Source organism: Hylobates moloch, unplaced genomic scaffold, assembly GCF_009828535.3.
Source record: "Hylobates moloch isolate HMO894 unplaced genomic scaffold, HMol_V3 SCAFFOLD_1, whole genome shotgun sequence".
NCBI lineage: Eukaryota > Metazoa > Chordata > Mammalia > Primates > Hylobatidae > Hylobates > Hylobates moloch.
The window spans coordinates 169,461,672-169,484,840 of NW_026652276.1; the positions used below are offsets into that span (position 1 = coordinate 169,461,672).

The 23,169-nt window shown below is 37.2% G+C and overlaps 1 protein-coding gene across 10 annotated transcripts in view; it reads right to left on the reverse strand.

Moving 5' to 3' along the window:
- CDK14 (cyclin dependent kinase 14) overlaps positions 1 to 23,169 on the reverse strand; it is a 600,921-nt gene that overhangs the window by 243,316 nt on the left and 334,436 nt on the right. For all 10 annotated transcript variants that reach the window (XM_032761120.2, XM_058424902.1, XM_058424892.1 and 7 more), the window contains one exon: positions 391 to 511. In XM_032761120.2, the coding sequence (XP_032617011.1) occupies positions 391 to 511 (121 nt within the window). The remainder of the gene's footprint in view (positions 1 to 390; positions 512 to 23,169) is intronic.

The window sequence follows — 23,169 nt, forward strand, 5'->3', positions numbered from 1 at the left end:
ATTTTCAGACCACTCATCAGAGCTTTGTTGCAAATTTAAACATACTCCCTGCGACTTCAATCCTGTTGCCGTCTGGAGATATATACTTCCCTAGTTATAAGATACAGCCACAAATTGAGACTCTTAGGGAGAGAAAAATCATGATACTGACAGTTAGAAAAATGTCTCTGCCCCTGTCCATCAAGAACCATTACCACACAGCATCTGTAAAGGAGACTCTAATTAGAGAACATTCCCAATCATGTTTTAAAACATCCAGCAGCATGGCCACATGCAGGCAAACACTCCTGCACCATTAATCTTCATTCAAACTGTTAGGATGTTTGTCTAGGCTTGACCCAGACCAAGCACTACAGATAGATTAGCTAGAGTAAAGCTTCCATTTCTCACCACATGTCAAGGCAGGTGGAATATTCTGTTGAGCCTAGAAGGACATCTGGAGGTCTGTACCACAAGGTAACCACTTCGTTGGAGTATGTGTGGCTAGGGACGGATTTTGCTCTTGCAAGACCTGTGGGTTACATGAAACATAAAGAAGTTTAACAGGCATTAGTAAAACAAGGGAATTTAAATTTGAATGTTCACAATTTTAAAAGTCAAACCTCACCTTTTAATACAGAATCAGAAGTGCAGTGTCAAGGTTAATAGAAAACTGGGGAAAGCATATTGTGGTTTCTGTTTTTAACACATGCTAATAATCATTAAAACATTTCTATTTCCTAATAAAGCACTGATGTCATGAATCTAATAAAATATCAGCAGAGTAAACAAATAATTCATAAACTACTATAGCAAAGGAGCTTAGAAGTCTCTTGAATTTTTCAGATTTATAAGTATTGTGAGAAAGGGTTCCTTGGTCAAATAACTTTGAGAAAAAATAGATTTAGAAAGTTAAAGAATCCTTAAATTGTGAAACTTCTCAGTTTTTTTAATTGTTCTAATGCGTATTGTGAATCTGCAAGAGGAGAGTATAATACTCTCCTCAAAGAATTGTCCTACAATTTCTTGTGGTTTCAGTGTTCTGTCAAATACTCACTAGGAAATGCTTATTGCAGAAGCTCTTTTGAAAAAACATCTAAATAAATAACTATAAAGGGATAGTCAAATCTGGTACATACATTGATGAGATTATATATGATAAATTAAAATGTTCTCTAAGAATTGTTTTAAACTGGGAAGATGTTAAGTGAAAAGGTATATGCAATTTGACCTCATAACCATAAATACTCATGCACAGAAAAAAGATTGGTAGGTCTGTTTTTTTTTCCCTCTAAAAAAAAAAAAGAAAAAAGTTTGGCAGAAAATACATTTAAATGTCTTCAGTGGTTACCTCTGGAATATGGGATTATCTTTATTTTTTAGTAAGTTTTTCTGAGTGTTTTCCCAAGATTTGTGGAATGAATGTGCAATTATTTTAAAAATCACAAAATCTATAAATGTCATTTTTTAAAAGAAAAAAACCTGTGTGACAGCTTTCTATCTAGCTGTATTCATTAGTGACAAGTATAAAGTATTATTTACTGTTATGTTTATAGCACTTAAAACATTTTTACAGTGAGCCTACCATAATATATTCATTTTAATGTTCTGACTATTTAAAATTTTTTATGTAGTAAGGAAATGGCTTTTTCTTATTTATTAAATGTAGCATTCCATTTTCAGTATTATATGTAAATTTTAAAGTTAATAAGACAGCTGGTGAGACAAAGAATTTCTAATTAATTCAGCTATGGTTACAGTACCCCAATTTTTTTCTACCAGTCAGTTTTAATGATAATGCAATGGTATACTATAAATTGGTTGATATTTATAAGTATTCCATATTAAAATGTACAGATTATACCACACAGATGTACTTACACATTCATGGTCCCCAATTTTTCTCTACATGAATGGAGTAATTATTTTTGATAATAGATTTCTATAACAACCTCTTCCTTCTTTCCTCTGCAAGGTTTTATCCTACATTAATTCAGGCAAAATTGAACAATAGATAGGACAATCAAGATGATAAAGTGTCTCCAGAACTTGGTAATCCCATCAAAAGGGTTGGTTCCTCAAACAACTATGGTTCCATATGGAGACTAAAGAGCCAGGCACAAGTCCTGAGATAGGTTCTGACTTGTTCCATGTGCTGTTGTCAAGTCAAATGGGATGCTACAAACATTCGGGCTTGATTCTCTTAGTTTTCCTGAGGCCCTGTTGTCAGAAAGCTAAGCCAGAAGGATGAGAGAATGAAAAAAAATTGAAGATTTTCATTGACAGCTCAGACCAGGCTAGCTATAAAAGAATTGTGATGTTCCCAGTTGTAAAGGGGAAAATAAGACCTCAAATAACCTAGAAGTAGTATAAATCAAAATAACCACACGTAATATGAGTTTGCTAGACTGGTTAAATATTTTTGGAAAGTACAAATAGAAAAAAGTGCTTTATCTACATTACTGTCTTTTTTCCCACATGTTTAGGCCAAAGACTACTCCAATTTTATTCAGATGAGCCACATAACTTCCCAAAATAACAGTAAAAATAACTTTCAATATCTAACTTTTCAAAGCTTAAGACTGAGTCTCTTAAAATGGTTTGCATGTAAATGTGTCAGAGTGAAGAATGTTATTATATTTTTAAGATACATTATTCTACATTGCTTGAGAAAAATTCTCTCATCTCATTTGAATACAGTTAGTCAATTAAAACAATTTATTGTAGAAAGTATCCTCTATATTGATGAACAAAAAATTTTTACCCTAAAAATGTCTGTTTGGTTAATAGGATAAGAAAATTCCAAAACTTTTCAGGAAGGGAGAAAATCATTAAAACAATGACTCAAAAAATAAAAATAAAAGAAAGACAAAGAGAAGCGAAGAAAGAGAAAGAAAAGAATGAACAAAAGAGGAAAGATACTTTGAAGTATAAATATATACAACTACATTTTTACCAAATATTTTTGGTAAAGATATTGCTATGTGTTTATACAGTTCATGCATCAAAACATGCTTACTCATGCAAAATTTATTAAACTGCATTCTTCAGTTGAAAGAAAACTGTAGGACAAGATTAATTAGCACAGCATGTGTGAAAGCTTTCTTTCTCTGTTCTTTGTCAGTTGCTATGGTTACACTACAGGAACAGAGCTACACTACCTTTTAAAAAAGATGCAGTTCACAGATTATTATCAAAACTTCTTATATTAATGTTTAGTTTGATTTAAAAGTCAAAAAGCAAAGTGCTAACCAGACAAGTGCAGGTTATATGCATGTTGCTGCTTTGGCTGAGTGTGTGCTCATGAAGGGGTACAATTCCGATGGGCACCTAAAATGGCTTGCATAAAATTCAGTGTATCCAACTTTACGGTGTTGATATTTCTAACTAATGAAAGACCCCAGAGTAAAAGGGATAATCCTGCTATTCAAGCCCTACTGCCAATGATTCAAAGTTGAGCTACCCTGATACTAGCATAGTGGACTCTTGGATTTCTGGAGGAGTTAAGAAGCTTTATAGCTAACCTCTTATCCAATAAAAAAATTCCTCCTCAAATCTCTATAAGATGGTTATCTCATAGATAATATCTGCTGCTACCCTGAGCCTGGTTCTACCCTCTGGCATGGACTCAGAATAAATCACGGGATAGTGCTCCGGACATTTTCCCTAAGCAGACCAGCCATTCAGCACCAAACAATGGAGACTCTTCAGGCCTCATCATAATAGCCTCTGCTGCATTAGACTCTGCTGACCACTCCCCTTTCTTCTACATTTTCTCCCTTTATTTCTCAGATATAGGATAGTTAACCAGGAATGACTTGGTCTCCTTCTGGGACCTACCCCTTTTTTGCCCCTTAAATGCTAGTTTTGTCTACAGCTATATATACATACGCTCAAACCAGTGCTTTCTCAAATATATACACTTTATAGGTCACTGGGTCTTATTTTGAGTTTTTTAACTGTCATCCATAGATGATTTCTCCCAAGATTTTACCTTCAGCTTATACTTGTCTTTGGGCTTCAGACCTGGTTCTATGTAATTCCCTACTGGGCATAGGTGTTAGATGTCCTACAGGCACTCAATGTAACTCCAGCCAGAATTAATACAGTGAATACACCAAAAGAGTCCAGGAGCAAATGCACTTTACTAGTAACTGTTTCAAGTTCCAAAAATAGCCAAGGTTCTTTTCTTTTAGCTGTACACAGATGTAAACTAGAACTTATATTCCATGTACATTTAATTATTCCTTCAAATTCCAGTGCATCCTTTTTTTTTTGTAGGTGGTAAAATTGGCTAGGGATTTAAGCAATCTCTTTAACTCTATGGAGAAAATTGCTGAACCTAGGATAAGGTTCAGAAACGATAATTCCCATTCCTTTGCTTTGACTAAGGAATTTAGAAGGAACTGGCAACACTGACTTACTCCTTTCTAACTAAGTGAAATTAATAACAGCAAATCTAGCTGAATTTGCAGAGTCAGCTAAAATACGGTATGAAATAGTATCTTTCATTACTTCAGAGTCTTTCCAGAAAATGGGCCAACACTTTGTGTTGGTCAGTGGTTTCATATTATATTACAGAGCAACTCCCACACCTCTCTCTCAACACACCTTACTCCCCAAATTAATCAGAAAAAAAAAGTCTTGCTCTTAGTTAATCACAAAATCAGTATTTCTAGGAGAAAGGTTCCTTTCTTTATCACTTGACTCCAAACAGACATAAAATGCTTGGATAATATTTTACCATAAGACAGTTACACTGGGAAGGGAAAGACTTGAGGCCTTCTCTATTCCATGAATCAGTCCCTGGGGTGAAGGCTTTTGGATTTCATTCCCATTCCACAGCCAAAGACTGGCCAAGAATTTCTTTTTTGATACAATTTTTTAATGGAGTATTCTCCCTCCTACAGGATTTATACTATATTAAATATCTTATGATGTGGTAACACTGTTTGAAAATACTCTATTGCTGCTATTATAATGTATCAATAAACAACCAACAAACAAATATTTTCTTATGGTGTTCTAGCCTTTAATCTTTTCTCTCTGTACTTGACAAGGTTTCCCTGAATGATTCCATTTACTCCCATGGCTTAAGTTACTATCTATATATACTGATGATCCCAAACACATATAGCTAGCATCAATCTTCCCCTAAAGCTTCACGGTTCTATATCAAAAATGTCCACTTAGATCTTCCATGATAGTCCACAGGTATCTCAATTAAACATTTCTCCTGTCTCCAATTTTCTAACCAGTACTACATCCTCTATCGTCTCCAACTGACTGCTACACATCACCATCCATCCATTCACCAAAGCTGGAAGTCTTGTTTTGGTGTAGTCTCCCTCCACTTACAAAATCACAAAACCCAGTGGATTTTACTTTATAATTTTCCCTCTTTTCTTCCTCCTCCTTAGGTCCTCATATCATCTCTTGCTGGATTATTACACTAGCAAGTCTGACCATGGCACAATATTATCTTCAAAATATAGACAATAAATGATCTTTATTAAAATTATTTTTAATAAAGATTAATAAATTTTAAATTATAAAAATTATAAATTTAAAATTAATAATTTTAATAAAGGTCATTTAATAAAGATTAAATGACCTTTATTAAAATCATTTTTATTGTTGGCCAGGCACAGTGGTTAACACCTGTAATCCCTGCACTTTGGGAAGCCAAGGCAGGTGGGTCACCTGAAGGCAGGAGATCAAGACCAGCCTGGCCAACATGGTGAAACCTCATCTCTATTGAAAATAAAAAATTGGCTGGGTATGGTGGCACGTGCCTGTAATCCCAGGTACTCGAGAGGCTGAGGCACGAGAATCACTTGAACCCAGGAGGCGGAGGTTGCAGTGAGCCGAGATCACACCTGGGTAACAGAGTGAAACTCCGTCTCAAAAAACAAAAATAAAAACAAAAATTAATTTTATTGTTTAATTGGAACATTCCTCAATGTGAATAACAGTAATAATAACAACAAAAGACTTAAATGCCCAACCTACTCATATAATCACTATGAGATGTGGGTACCCACCAACTCCCTCCCTTTTATTTGACTTAATAGAAAGTGTATCCTTTCCAGAAAATTGGGCGTCTTGAGGACAGGTCTATGTTTTTTGTTTGTTTGTTTTTTAAATACATTTGCCATCCTATGGTGTTGTTTAAGGTGGAAAAGTAGTTTCAAAATTACAATTAAAATATCCTTTTCTTTTCTTTGTATGTAACATCTTTGTTTTGGTTTCTGTCCAGACTTTCAACAGTGCTACTTTTTATAAGAAACCTAAATGCCTTAAAAATGTTTAGATTTATTCAGTAGTCTTTCTATTGAATAAGGGTATTCTTTGAACATAAATAAAAAGGAATTAAGTCCAGAAGACACTGAAACATGTTAAGGTAATATTTGATTTTATTTAATTATCCCTGAATTTTTTAAGTTCAATAAATTATGCCTAATTTATATATACCCTAAAGGGCACAGATTTTTTAAAAAATATATTTCATTTGGCCGGGTGCAGTGGCTCATGCCTGTAATCCCAGCACTTTAGGGAGGCCGAGGCAGGTGGATCACCTGAGGTTAGGAGGTCAAGACCAGCCCGACCAACATGATGAAACCCCATCTCTACTAAAAATACAAAAAATTGGCCAAGTGTGGTGGTGGGCGCCTGTAAACCCAGCTACTCAGGAAGCTGAGACAGAGAATCACTTAAACCCCGGAGGTGCAGTTGCAGTGAGCCGAGATCGCACCACTGAACTCCAGCCTGGGCAACAATAGCGAAACTCTATCTAAAAAAAACAAAACAAAACTAACAAAAAAACTACACATACACATACATATATATAATTTTTAAATAACAGAAATAATATTTTAATATAAGCATTCCAAAGAAGACAGAAAATATTCAAATAATTAACTTTCATATACAGTACAGGAATTTCATTTTTTTCTATTTTTTCTCTTTTTGCATAGAAAATAAAAACTATGGTTTTCTGGGAAATAACAACTCTAAGTGAAATTAATAGATGTGGAAAACCAACTAGTTAGAATTATTTGGCTAAATATTATATGAGAAACACGCTTTTGTTCTTAGAGCATTAGCATGCATATTGGAAGACTTGTGATATGGCAAAACTAAAAGCCAGGTAGTGGTTTTGGCACTATTTAGGTTTGTTATTTTGTTATTTCTCCTTGATTAAGTGACTTAAGCTTTCTAGTCTTGGTTTCACTATGTGTATGATGAGGGGCCTGAAATCTGGGGTCAGCAAACTACGGCCTGAGAGCCAGCCATTTGTCTTTGTAATTAAATTTTAGTGGAAAACAGCTATATCCATTCACTCACGTATTGCCTATAGATGCTTTTGCACTAAACAGCTGAGCTGAATAGTTGACAGAGACCATCTGACCCATAGGCTATGATATTTGGTACCTGGCCCTGTAAGAAAAAGTTTGCTGACTCCCAGGACAGACTAGGTTAACTTTAAGTACTAACTCATTCAAGTACTAATGCTCAGTGATTCTAAGAAAATAACTTTCACTACAACCTTCTTTATTCAATGTATGAAGATCATGTATGCTTAAATTCTTAAACAGCCCCTTAAATAATTCCACCTCAACGATCCCATCACATCACATCTGCATTAGCAGAGAATGCAAAATCATTTTCAATAGAGTATATGTGAATATATCATTATTTTCACAGTTCACTGGTTTACATTTCATTTTCTAGTTTCTGCTTCTCAGTTAATGAAACTTGTAGTTATTATTCCAATGCTAGATGACAACACAATACAAAAAATGAATTTCAAAACCTGACTAAATCAGCAATTTTGATGTATTTCCATAACCATGCTGATTTATTACCAATTTTCAAAAATTAAAGGTAAAACTCATTAATTCATCATAAGAATCTGTCTTAAGTCAAGGCATAATATTCAGAACTTTTAAGGCATTTGTTTGTAAACATGTATTAATAAATACTCAAAACATTATACAAGTATGTATCTATATGTGTTAAAGAGAAAATATTTATTGAAATAATTACAACCATAATTATGTCAAGTAAGGTAAGACTAACTGTGATTTATGCCAGAGAAATACTTTGCACTTGATAGGAAAGAAGTCAATCTATAAAGATAAAACTTATTACACATACATATTTAAAATGACAACATATGCTCTTGTTAGTGTATTAATTTCTTTAGTTTTTAAAAGAAAAAATTTGTATGAGTGTTTGTATGGGAGGCTTATGAGAAAACTCTTTCCATTTCCTTCCTAAACCACCTAGAGTTCTTTTTCTTTCTTTCTTTCTTTCTTTTTTAAGTAGTAGGAGGAGGCAATATCCTTACCTGGTCTTATTATAGATAATAGAAAATCATGAAAATCAGTGGATGTACAGTGCTCATTATACAGAGGCAAAGCACATGATAATTTATTGAGCAGTTATAGTCCGTTAGGTACTCTAATGGTTTTAAATGTATTATATCATTTAATGGTTACACAACTTAGAGTGTTGGAAGATTATTCGTATCCCAATATAACAGAAAGAAAACTAATACCTAGAGAAACTAATTTACCCCAGGTCATACCATAGTAAGTGGCTGGGAAAATGCAGGTAGTGCTACCACCTCCCCAAGAAGACTGGGAACTTGGGAACAGGTTGCCTGGCAAGTGTGGGGCTCACATTGGATGGTAGCCTAGACCAGCAGGTCCAAAGTCCAGAATGGTGACTGGCTAGCCTGGTGAGGGAGACTGAAAGGGATAAGGTTGTGGGATGGATGGCAGTGAAGACAGGAATGGGAAGTGAAATGAAAACACAGGCTGGTTGTTCTGGAAAAAGGTTCCAAAAACATGCGTACATTAGAGAGAATGACTGATGCTGTCTAGAGAGCCTCCAGATATTCGGACAAAAAGCCTGTGAAGAAAAGAGAAAATCGATAAGGAAATACTGCAGAGAAAAGCTCAGGAACCTTCAAGCTAGGGTCTGGTTGCAGAAATGAGAACAACTCTTATCTGCTTTGTTTGTTGGTTTTGTTTTAAAATGGAAAGGGTGGAAGGCAGTAGACACATAAATGGAGCAGTAAGTTAGAAGGCTGTGATGGCTTGCAGGGTAACAGCAGGAAATGGAAACTGCTGGGAGAGGGGGACCGTGAAAAGGGAATGGCCTATTTATCTTACAGGATCCTAAGGACAGTTTTTTTCGTTTTGTTTTTTTTTTTTCCAGAAACCTCAAACTGGGGTGTGGTCAAAGCCAATCTAAAGGGCATGTAATAAATAACACTGAAAGAAAAGGCTCTTCTGAAATGCCCGGACTGAAGCGAATTTTTAAAACATTCCATGAGATAAAAATAGGCAATTACTTTCAAACATGAACTAAGAGGTTTTTATGTTTCTTCAATAATAAATGCCCTTATGAATCAGTGCAAATTAATGAGGCGATTATTGAGCAAATTCAAGAAAAAAAAGCTTTGGGTCATATTGAATTATTGTAATACTTTTACATTTTATGGCTGCTGCCCAGGTTTTCTGAATTATTTTCACTATGCTTTTAGTATTCTCTTTTCTCTCATCATTCTATTTGAGGAGAGGCCTATTAAAAGACATGCACATCTTTATTTTGATAATTTTAAAGACACTTTGTGACACCTGGTGACAATCTTGGCTGTCTTGAAATTGGAGTCGGGCATTGCTAATGTAGCAAATAAGCGTCACAACTTTGAATCTCCAAAAGAAGCATTTGGGGAATATTTTCAAAAATACATTAATTCCATGAAATAAATACATACCACAATCACTACAGAGAAGAATCATCACAGAGCTTTCATTCAGGCAAGGATCTAAGACAGTCTGTATCTTCTATAATATTCTTATTTATTTTAAACAGAAAATAAATTGAGGCCCAAAGTTCTGTCCATTCTGCCTCCACTGTTTGTAATCCATTCCCTTCTTTTTCCTCACTGCTGCTGCCACATCAAGCCCTCAGACTTAAACACTTCTGGGTCTTGAACCTATTAACTGGTCTCCTAGCTGCAAAGTTTGCCCTTCCTATTCCTCTTCCATATTCTGATGAAGAGACAGTTTCATGTAGTATGTAAGAGCTTCCTCTCTGGGGTCAGCTATGACCGCCACTTACAAGATGTGTGATTTGAGGCTGAGCTTCAATGGCTTTGTCTGTGAAATGCATGCAGTAAAACTCTGCTAGATATTCTGAATTTGCCTCTTCTGATGCATTCTTAACTCTCCTTCACCCTGTTCTTTGCTCCCCCCAGGCTGTCCTTAATGAGTGTGTAATTACAAAGTCCTTGTCCCCTGGCCTCAAGTTGGGTTTGGCCAGTGGGCAGCAAACTGACCAAATGATCACAAGGAAGGAGAAAAGTGACCTCAGTATATTTGTTCTCCTGGCTTCTTCTCAGCTGGACAAGGAAATGGTATTGCCTAAGTTATTCCTTAGAAGGCTACAGCTCTTGCTCACGCAGTTCCAGAACCAATTTCTCTAAATTCTCCCAGGAGTAGTAATGAAATTTTCCACACTATTGCTAGCCTGAAAGGGTTCCACATACTTAACCCTGCCCAGAGTTTCACAAACAGTCCCTTCATTGAACACCCCTCGATTGCCCCATTTGTGTTGCCCTTTGTTTCCTTCTAGAATCCTGATACAATCGCCACACCTAACTTGAAAGGTATTTGTGCAAATTAGATGAGATAATGCACGAAAAATGCTTAATCATACAGTTGGCCTAGAGTAACAATTCATACTGGCTATTACTATAAACTAAAACATCATATGATTAAACCAGTTCTCTGCTAAAAATCTTAATAGATCCTCTGGGCTTTAACCTGAAGTCCAAATTCCAAGAAATAAAAGAACATGTGACTACCTTGTTTCTTCTCATCCCTTTCTATGTTCTAGCCAACTGTTAGCAGCCAATCAAATTACCAGTAATTATTTTTTTTCTTATGTCAGTTCATTGGCACAACATGGTCTCATATCCTGTAATTATTAATACTTATTCAGCAGATGACTTCTACATATCCTTCAAAATTATACTCAGGGCCAAGGCCTCCAGAAGCTTCCCTGACTTGCCCTCCCCTTCCTGGTCCAGGTAATGAATGTTCCTCTGTTCTCTGATTTACCTCAGCACTGCACTTAACAGATAAACATAGCAGTCTTTCATTTACATGACAGCTGCCACCTGCCCCACACAGGTGGAGCAGACCAATTTCCCCAAAATAAGGCCACATTTTTTTCCCTTTTTGGGAAAGGATCTTACACTGTCACCCAGGCTGGAGTGCTGTGGCACAATCACAGCTCACTGCAGCCTCACACTCCTGGGCTCAAGAGGTCCTCTCAGCTCAGCCCCCAAGTAGCTAGGGCTACAGGCGTGCACCACTATGTCTGGCTAATTTCTAAATTTTTTGTAGAGACAGAATCTTGCCATGTTGCACAGGTTGGTCTCAAACTCCTGGGCTCAAGTGATCCTCCCGCCTCTGCTTCCCAAAGTGCTGGGATTACAGGTGTGGGCCACTGCACCCGGCCATGGCCACATTTCACCTGCCTTTGTATCTCCACTTCCTGGCATGACGTCTGGCCTGCAGTAAGTCTACTGATAAACTGACATATCTAGCAAGAACAACCACCTACTATGAACCTCTGAAGCAGAGGTTCCTTTGGCAGATGGCACTTGTGTGTCATCCCAGCCTATAGGGATGGACCTGTCTTAGTCCATTTTTTGTTGCTATCAAAGAATACTTGAAAGTGAGTCATTTATAAAGAAAAAAAGTTTACTTTGGCTGATGGTTATGGAGGCTTGGAAGTCCAAGATCAGGCAGCTGCATCTGGTTGGCATCTGGGTAGAGTTTGGTATTGTGTCATCATATTGTAGAGAAGTGGAAGGATGAAGTGTGCACGTACAAAAGGGCAAAACATGATGGGAAACCTCAGTTTATAACAATCCACTCTCTTGGTAACTAATCCAGTACCCTGAGAGCAAGAACTCACTCGCTCCTGTGAGGATTAACCCAGTCCTGCAAGGGCAGCATTAATTCCTCTTAACAACCTAATCACCCCTTAAAGGTCCCACCTCCCAACACTGCTGCACTAGGGACCAAATTTCCAAAACATATTCTGGGGGAAACACTCAAACTATAGCAGGACCCACCCCAACTCATCCAGAACATCTCTGTTTTCACCTTGAGACTTCAATAGAAAACCTATCCTTGGAAACGTTAAAGAACTTAATATGAGTAAAGTTGAATCACGTAAAAGCTCAAGATCCCCTTTAGGGGGTAAGAAGTAACCCCAAAACAGACATAAAATACTTTAATCTGTTTATGATGCACATGAATATTGTAAATAAAAATATAAGCCTATTAATAAGGCTATTAATATTCTTATTTATACCATAAGACTATTAATATACAAGCTACCAGCCCTTAAATACAAGTAAGGGAACCACTTGCCTGACTAATCAATTTTCCTCAAATTTTATCTAATATGATATTTAAATTTTAGATAAATAAAACCTCAAGAATTAATCTCTCCTCTAAACTTTTATATTATATCTCAATCTTTATTCAGCTCACTTAGCAGACAGTATATAAATCTGTTATTATTTATATTTTTATCTCTGTTTACCTCTCTAGCTGTACAAAATATACTCCCTAAGAGCAAGGATCATTTCTTATGATTGTCTCAATTTTTTACCACCACTCCCCACCTCTTCTCCATCTCTATGTAACACTGGGTCTTATGTAAAATGTACAATTTAGACAAGACTAAGTCTGTGTAAAATACACTTGGAAAGGGGATTAATTCTTCCTTTGCTTACTAGGATTCCAGGCTATGAATTATTATACTTAAATGTGTTAAGCCAGCTTAGAGCTCAACCATAGAAACATCAGGCTTCTCCGATTCAGCATGACACTTTAGCTGCCTCTCACGAGTTAACTTGAGCCATAGAAATAGGTATGTCCAGACTCGACAGTTTTTTAAAAAAAAACCTTGACAGGCAGAAGTATAAAAATACTCATTTCAAAGCTTCCAGCTGTTCAGCTTTACTGAAGGAAGAGACCTGAATTTACATTTGAGGCTGTTTCTTTATTCTTGGAAAAATCAACTTAATGGCAAATTCTGTTATATAAATATAAAGCAAGTCCCTACCCACTGTTCTGGGGCAAGCAGTGAAATTAACCTGCATCTTGATGTTTCAAAAAGAAGAAAGGGTTTAATGTAAGCCGGGTGTGCATGTTTTAGCAGAGCCATGTTTCTGAGGCTCTGTGGCTTCTTTGAGGAAGATGTTTACTGGCTCAGGGAACATAGAGACTGCACAATGAAGCTTCCCCTTGTTCTTGATCAGCAGTTTTCAGGAACTCAGAGAACTGAAGAAAGGGTGTGTGCTGAAAGCTATTCTTCACCCTCCAAAGGAATGGACCAATAAAGCCCAACTTGCAGTAACATTTAAGTCTAAATCTCACAAGGATTACTGATACTGGACTGTTGGTTGTGATCAGATCTTTAATCCCTGAAGCCACAAGTCATTTCTCCTTATTGTGAAATTTCTCAGGTCATTTCTTCTTATTGTGAAATTTCTGAAGATTCAACTGTGCCTCTGATTTGTCACCCAGAGCTCTATCTTGTATAAACGTTATGTGCTATGACTGTCTACTGGGGCTGGAGGGCAGAGTCCCCAGTCCTGTGGCTGGGGGATGGAAGGTGGACTCCAAGATCTAAGATGAGACTTCCCAGGCACCTTAGATTCTCACAGGGAGAGAACATTCCTTCCCAAGCCTTGGGGTTGTAGGGCCTGAATTCCAGGTAGCAACCCAAGGATATAATAATCCCTAGGGAAATAGAGAATCCGGCCCTAGTCAGAGAGAGATGCACAGGAAATAACGATAAGGGATCCCTTTCCCCCACACTGAGACTGATCCTCCAAGCTCTGAGCAGAGCACTTTGAAGAGAAGTGTGTGATACCTCTGCTCTGCCCTGCCCATCCCCAAATGTCCCGCCTTCATAAAATCTTGTTGGAAATAACAGCCAGATATCAGCTGCATTGTAGCTGACTAAGAAAAGGGTCAGCTTTGCTCTTGGGCAGATGGCAAATGAAGCCAGAACAGCCATTGCAATGGAAGACACCAGGGAGGAGCCAGGATGTGCCCTATGGGTCAACATTACAGGCACTTTTATGGTGGCATGAAAAGGAACAGCAAGGTACAAGAACATGAGGCACCTGCTTCAGACACAACAGAACAACACTGATGCACTGGTGCAAACTCGCAGGGCCCATGCTGGGTGCAGTAGCATGCACCTGTATGCTCAGCTACCTGGGAGGCTAAGGCAGGAAGATTGCTGGCCCCCAAGAGTTTGAGTCCAGCCTGGGCAACATAGCAAGATGTCATGTCTAAAAAAATTAAAAAAAAAAAATACCCAGGTTTGGCGGTGTGCCTGTAGTTCCAGCTACTCAAGAAGCAGGAGGATCACTTGAACCCAGGAATATAAGGCTGCAGTGAGCTATGATTGCACCACTGCTCTTTACTCTGTCTTGCTCTCCTGCAGGACTCTGTCTCTAAAAACAAACAGACAAACAAAGTAAACAAATAACCAGGGCCTATGCTGAGGAGCCCAAATGTCCTGGAAAGAGAGCAAGCCATAAAGAAATCTAGGGGAAGTGATTCAGGCAGTGGGTACAGCAGATGCTCATGTTTTGAGATAGGGTGGGCCTGGCATGTCACGGGTATGGTGAGGAAGTCCATGTGATAGAATGCAGTATGTCCTTCATGCACTTTGGTGCATCCATGCTTCCAGGCACCCTCCCCACATGCCCTTCTCTGCCACTTCCCATATCTAATTCTAATCTCAACCCAACCTCTAATTTTTCCTTGATTACTGAAGTTACAAGTTATTTCTCCCTGTTGTGGGCTTTCTCAAGATTCAAAGGCACCTCTGATTTGTCACCCAGCACTTTGTCTTGAAGCATCACCATCACATGAAAGTGGCCCTAACCTATTTAAGGCAGAGGCCATGTCTGATTGTTGAAAGCCCCCAGGATCAATACATGAGTAATGTGTTCACTGAGTTAACTGGTTGAACTGAACTTGGAAGCCATTGGTTATTTTTCAGAAGTTTCAGAGAGTGACCAATGGCAACTTTATTCCAGGTGTTTATCATATATATATAATATATATATTTATATAAATACATATATCTATATCAATATAGATACAGATATAGATAGATATACACTTTTTTTTGAGACAAAGTCTGGATCTGTCACCCAGACTGGAGTGCAGTGGCACAATCACAGCTCACTGCAGTCTCAACCTCCCGGGCTCAAGCAACCCTTCCACCTCAGCCCCCTAAGTAGCTGAGACTACAGGCCCATGTTACCACACCTGGCTGATTTTTATATTTTTTGTAGAGACAGAGTTTCGCCATGTTGTCCAGGCTAGTCTAGAATTCCCGGACTCAAGTGATCCACCTGCCTCAGCCTCCCAAAGTGCTGGGATTACAGGCATGAGCCACTGCACACAGCCTTATTGTATATTTATACATACAAATGGGCATGAAGATCCATTGTGACATTGTTTGTAGCAAATGACTAAAAATAACTTCAAACTCCAGGAAAGAACTGGAATTACAGTACAGATACAAAACGCAGCCAATAAGGCCAAAAAATCGCTATGTACTAATATGGAACCAACTATAATATACTGTTAATGGAAAAGGCAAAATAAATAACAGGGGGCATATTAGGTATTATTTGTGTAAAAAATATGTGATTCTATTTGCATACTGGATCTCTGGAAAGATGCATAAGAAACTGGTAAAGGCAACTGCCTGTGGGGAAAGGAGCAAGGAAACAGGAGAGAAGAAAATTTAACTTTCACTATACTCCTATTTTGTACTCTTTGCAATGTCTATTACAGGGTGTACATGTTACCTACAGAAAAAAAAATTGTTTTTAAAGAGAGAAAGAAAAAGGGTCTAATAAGTCCTCACACAGCCCTGGGCAGTCTCAGCTACCTACATCCCCCAAGACTCCAGCCTTATTTCATTACGGTCTGGTTCCTAAAACAGTCATCAGTTGTAAATTACAGGCTTTCATGGCATGGCAGGAAAACTGGTGGCTGGCAGGAGTGAGTTAAAGACTGGGTGGAACAAGCAGAAATAAACTACTATTTAAATATTCTCACTAGTACAACCAAGTTGCCTTCCAAAGCTCAGGCTTGTCTGCATAATAGCTCATTTAGCTACTAAAACCTGGGATAGGCTTGTATGAACAATCTGAATCATCAAACAATTTAGAAGTTAAAAAATAAAATCTTCCTTAAAGGGAAACTTGCTTGCAGAATAAATCCTGTAAAAGATTTCTACAAGATGATGAAAGTTTCAAAACTGGCCAAGCATCTAGGACTTTTAAAACAAAATTATACAATTCATAAAATGAATGCAATGAATGTTGCATTTCTACATCCAAGAAGACTGTACTAATAACCAATACAAATGAATGCAAGAATACAGTTGGACAGATTTTGATAAGCTTGAACTTATTGTCCGCAACCCGACAATCTATGTATCCTCACTTGTCAGTAAACATTACACATGCTGCATTTTTTAGGACCAAGAGTGTTCACAGAAGACTGCCATGGTTTTTAAAGAGCTGGCAGCGATGAAACTCAAACTTATCTTGTGCTATACTAGACAAATGTCTTAGCCTTTAAGAATTACAGACAGAAATCTAACATCTGAAGCACATGTCCTAGTTTTTCAGAATCTGTTATGTACACTTTAAATATTCCCATCTTGTCAGTCCAAATAACTTGTCCTTAATACTTTTATCTTCTCCAATAAAGCTTTATTTGAAATCTTACAGTACGGTTGAAGACACTTGAAATTTAGCAATCCTCTTCAAAACAAATTTGAGTTACAGAATCATAAAGTGATATTTCACTATCCACTCTTTTTTTTTTTTTTTTTTTTTTTGAGACAGAGTCTTGCTCTGTCCCCCAGGCTAGAGTGCAATGGCGCGATCTCAGCTCACTGCAAGCTCCGCCTCCCGGGTTCACGCCATTCTCCTGCCTCAGCCTCCCGAGTAGCTGGGACTACAGGCGCCCGCCAACACGTCCGGCTAATTTTTTGTATTTTTAGTAGAGACGGGGTTTCACCGTGTTAGCCAGGATGGTCTCGATCTCCTGACCTCGTGATCCGCCCGCCTCGGCCTCCCAAAGTGCTGGGATTACAGGCTTGAGCCACCGCGCCCGGCCCACTATCCACTCTTGTATTGATATTCCTGTTTCCTTCATTAAATATTTTGTTAAAGGAGCAAAAAGGGAAAACTATAGTTGAAATATAAGTGTAGAAGTAAAATTTAGTACATGTGGACTGATTAATCTTGGAAATTATGATTATATGTTAAAATACCAAAGTACGAAACAATAAATCATGGGCACAAAATTACTCTCAGTCTATTATATAACTTTAAAGATGACAATGCATCAAATGTTGTAAACAAATACAGTAGACATGTCTCAAAACAAATTTCAAGGGAATTAGTGTTCAAAATCAAAGCAAACACACATGGAACTTTTAAAAGATATCCTTTATAATATCAATTATTTTCTGTGAACCTTGTTTTGTTCAACTATTGGCAACTTCACACATTACTAACTTTTAAGTAAAAAGGTAAGCCATTTAACAGAACACTTTTTCTAAAAATAGTTTTCTTACATTAGCACTCATTGTTGCACTATTATTATCATAAAGTCACAAATGACTCATTTTTTTTTTTTTTAATTATTGACTTCATGTAGTTCCTATGATGAGGTCATTTGTTGGCAATGTGTGAAGTAATAAATTTGGGTTGAGTTTTTACTAGATTACTAGGTTTTAACCCCCCAAAAGTTTAATAAAAACAATATAACATTAGCAAGTTGGGCTTTTAAGGAGGGAAGAGATGCCTATGAGAAAGGCCACATGTTCAGAAGGTAGCATTCCACTATGTAAAAGCCTAGTCTCTCCATGTGCTCAATTAGCCCAAGGGCTGACATTCTTATTCCACAAGCTCTCAAACCTACAGGATTTAGTGGAGTTGTTCAGATGGTTTTCAAAGACTCACAAAACAAAGATGGATTATTCATTTGAGAAAGGATTGCCATTTAGTACAGGAAAAAGAAATCTGTATTTAGCAATACGACATGAAAAGAAAATACAGGGTGACAGAAGTCAACAATTTGTAAACATTTTATCAGTCAGTGGTATGATTTAGGATCTACAATTTGCACTTTAATACAAATTGCAATATACACAAAAATTCCAAACTATTCTTTCATGATCTCTTTGCAACTACTATAAAAATTGTGTAATATGAACTTACTCTAGCTACGCTTTGTAGGTTTTTAGAGTATCATATATTGGATACTTTCAGAAATAATAACTTTAAAGATGAGTATATACTAAATTATAATATTACAAATTATTTCATTATCTATTTTTCCTTTGAAAATCTCACTGAACCAAATGCTTTATTACCAGCTCATTGGTTATTTGTAAGAACAACTGAACTGCAAAGGTCTAGAACAAGGGTTGGCAAATTGTGCTCCATGAACCAAATCCAGCCACATCCATTTGTTGAGATGGCGTCTGTGGCTGATTTTTCTTTGAAACAACAGATTTTGTGTAGTTGCAACAGAGACTTCATGGGCAAAAATATTTATTATCTAGCCCTTTACAGAAAAAGCTTACCAACCTCTGGTCTAGAACATCTCCTAAGATAGAAATTTTGTTTTCTATGCAGCATTTTATTATTTGAAATCCTACTATTCCAGATTGACTAAGGTGTGAAAAAACAACAATTAATAGTAAGAAATACAATGTTTACTTGACTGCTATAGGAAACCAGCGTACTTTCTGAGATGATGAAAGTGTTCTACAACTTGATTGTGGAGGTGGTTTTCACACTACATACATTCACCAAATTCATCAAATTGTAACTGGCAATTTGATTTTATGTAAAATATAATGCAATAAAAATGAAAACATTTGAAGATAAGTTCACCTCATTTTTATAGTTGGATAATAAAAATATCAAAACAAAAGAAGAAGAAAATGAAAATCAGCTAATGATTTGAGCTATGTGATTCCTGATAGGAATGTTTCTACAGTTTACCATATATATTATACAATACACAACAATGTAGAATTTGAGAACTTATTCTTAAATATTATTTACAGTGTCCTATACTTTGAATTATTTATTTATGTGTTTGCTTATTTATTTGATTTATTTTTTAAGAGGCAAGGTCTTACTCTGTCATCCAGGCTACAGTGCTGTGGTACGATCATACCTCACTGAAGCCTTGAAATCCAATCCTGGGCTTAAGTGATCCTCCTGCCTCAGCCTCCCAAACAGCTAGGACTACAGATGTGCACCACCATGCCCATCTAATTAAAAAAAAAAAAATTGTAGAGATGGAGTATCACTACATTGCCCAGGTTAGTCTCAAACTCTTGGCCTCAAGTTATCCTCCCTTGTTGGCTTCCCAAAGTTTTAGGAACACAGGCGTGAGCCACCATTCCTGGCCTAAAATATTTTAATTTATATGCCAGACACAGCATGCGTATGCACTCGTGTACCAGGAAGTAAGTGGTAGATCAGGGAGCAGTTAATTATTTTGTGATGGAGAGTATTTTCTTCCTGAGGGCACCTAAGCTGAGGTTTCAGAATCAAAAGGTTTAAGGAATTATTCAGCTTTAGATACATATCAAAAATTAAAAGAATGATATTTAACAAGGCTGAACAAACACATTATCTACTAACAGAATCTCATAACCACAGTGAGTTCGAAGGAAAAAAGAGATAAAAAGCTATAGGAGACCACTCAGTTTTCTACACACAAAAGTTTTCTCTTCATTAAAAAATCTTAGTAGTACATTTTATGAATATTTTGAAGTAAAAAGAAGCAAAGGACTGATTCATGTTGGAATATGATGTTACTAGATTTTGAGATAAAATTTGTGACCATTTCATGGAAAAACATTTGTCTGTTTTCTACTGCATTTCTGGTATCTCACATAAATCTCCACTTTTCTATGAACTTCATTTGGGACAACCAATAAACTGGTAATTGCCTGTTGAAAAATTCAACAAATAAAATCACATGGCCTTAAAATGCAATTTATGTATTCTTAAAAAAAAAGCAACCTTTTTTTTAAAAAGAAAAATATATTGTTATGTAAGTACACAGAAAAGGGTGAAAAATATGTTAACATGGCCAAATTAGAGAAAAAAGACAGGGTCTTGCTCTGTTGCCCATGCTGGAGTGCAGTGGCAAAATCATGGCTCACTGCAGCCTCAACCTCCCTCTATTGATCCTCCTGCTTCAGCCTGCTGAGTAGCTGGGACTCAGCTGCATGTTGCCACATGTGACTAATTTTTAATTTTTGTAGAAACAGGGTCTCACTATGTTGTCCAGGCTGATCCTAAACTCCTGAAGTCAAGCGATCCTCCCACCTCAGCCTCCCAAATCACTGGGATTACAGGTGAGAGGCACCACGGCCAGCCTATGTTCTTCTTTATGACTATCTGTGACGTCTATTTTAAAACAAGGCACATATATTACTTATAATTGTAAAAGCAAATACATGAAAAATCTTACTAACAGATATATTAGTGAAAAAAAAACAGAATGCATGTTATCATTGGTATAATTGCCCATTATGTAAAGATAGGTATACATGCAATTAAGGAATTTATAGCTACTGTAATCATAAGAAAATAAGCAAATGTTTCAAGAGTTCTCTTTGGTAATATCTTATTCCCAATGTTTTAACAATGAATACATCTTGAAAATAACTGTGCATTCCCCTTTCGTATAATGTAAAGATATATTTTAAAATTTGCCTTGAATTTACTTTTAAAAGTAACACTTTCTGAAAGCATTAAAATTTGCCATTCCTTTCCCTAATTACCTAGTTTCAGTCACTGGAATGATGACTGCTATGGTCTGAATGTTTATCACCTCTCAAATTCATGTTGAAATTTACTTGCCATTTTAGTAGTATTAAGAAGAGAGACATTTAAAATCTGATCAGGTTATGAGAGCTCTGCCCTCATGAATGGATTAATGGCATTACAGCAGAAGTTGGTTCATTATCTTGGGAGTGGGTTCCACGTAAAAAAAGTGAGTTTGGGCCTCTTTTGTCTCTCTTTCTTGCCCACTCTTGTCCTTCTACCTGCTGCCCTTGGATGACACAGCAAGAAGGCCTTCACCAGATGCTGGCCTCTTGCTCTTAGACATGTCAGCTTCCAGGGGATTGAGGAAATAAATTTCTATCCCTTATAAATTACCTATTCTGTACTATCCTGTGATAGCATTACAAAATAGACAAGACAACACATGAAGAAAGACAATAAAATCTCCATTCCATATCAGGCTGGCAGTCCAAATAATTCTATATTTGTGGAATTTCTTCAATTTTTCATGAGCCAAGCAGTTTACTTTGAAGTTAGCAAAAGTATTTTTAAAGAAATAACCACAAATTTGGTGTATGTATCTATATATCTACATCTGTATCTGGTAGGGAATGGAATAACTTACCTAAAATAATAGTTTTTAAGGAACATTTAAAAATATTAAAACCATAACTTAAAGCTAAAATAGATCACTGAATCCATTCTTATTTTTTTAATTTACAGAAAACACAACTGTCCATTTAAGTGACTTGTCCAAAATAAAAAAGCTAACTGGTGACAAAGTTAGAAGAAATGCTGGACTTCCAATTCCTTGATATCATGCTTTTTAAACTAAAGTTCACTGCAAAAGGAGCCTGCCTTTTTGCTGCCATCTCTGCTCAAGGGAAGGACTTCCAGAAAAGACACAAGGTTCCTAGTTTTTCAGCCCCAGTCTTTGCTGTGAGCCTTGGCTATCACTCTCCTTCTATCCCAGAGGACTGGTAAATGGGACCAGGACTTATTCACTCAGCCTGGCCTCCTTTGATCTGTCAGCTGGCCCTGTATGTGGCAAACTGTACACTGCTGGCACCTGGCTCAGGGCTCTGCCATAGTCCTAGGGGCATATCTTGGCAGGGACTGGTCTTGGCCTAAGTCCCGCCTGACTGGCAGCAGGTTCCAGCTGATAGGAGGCCAGAGGAACACATGCTGAAACCCTCTTGTGCCACCACTCTCACGCCCCAAGGCCTCCTGGGCACTGACTGCCTTTCCAGGGGCACATGATGAAGGGTGGAGCTTGGAGACCGCAACTGGAGTGAGAGCATGTGCTGGATGGAAATAAGTCTGCCTAGCACAGCCTTCAGGCTAAACAAGAATAAAGCGAGTGGAGAGTCAGATCAGCAGCTGCTTCAGAGCCATTTTGGAAAGAGGCTGGGAATAAATAAATAATAAAAAATATAACCAAATAATTGCCATCTGTTACTGTTGCTACCACCTCATTGACAATCTACTCTCCAGCTTTGCTGTCCACATGAACATCAACATCTCTGCTCATGGCTACAAAGCAAAAGCTGTCTTCTGGAATGTTACTAGTGGAGGATTATGAAATATTACCATTACATAAACCTTACCTACCTTTACTTATACTGAGCCTGTCTCTGTCCTTGTCTTAAAACTTCATGAAATCCTATTGGGACCTTCAAAATAATTCTTTAGGTCTTCCTCCCTAAATCTCCCAAGCAAAAGGTGCAGTGTCCTTTTCTGGTCTCCCATTCTATATAAAGAAGTTACTTGTCATACAATATAATTAGTGATATAAATTGTCTGTTTTCTCAGTGAGCTGTTTGAAAACAATCTACAGCCCTCTGTTTACATAACTTCTCGACCTGTTATATAGAAAAGGAGACTATGTGAAGATTTGAAAAGATACTACAGGCAAAGTGCTTACCCTAGTGTCTCACATGAGCAACAACCAACAAGGCTTGCTTATCATCACCATGTACTATCATTAATCATCATCATTATCAATATCGTTTATAAATCTTTATACCCTAAGGTAGCTGTTGACATGCACTACATGCTAAGTTAACAATTTTTTTTTTTTTTTTTGAGACAGAGTTTCACTCTGTCACCTGGGCTGGCATGCAGTGGCGACATCATGGCTCACTGCAGTCTCGACCTCCTAGGCTCAGGCAATCCTGGCTAATTTTTTTGTATTTTTTGTAGAGTTGGGGTTTCAC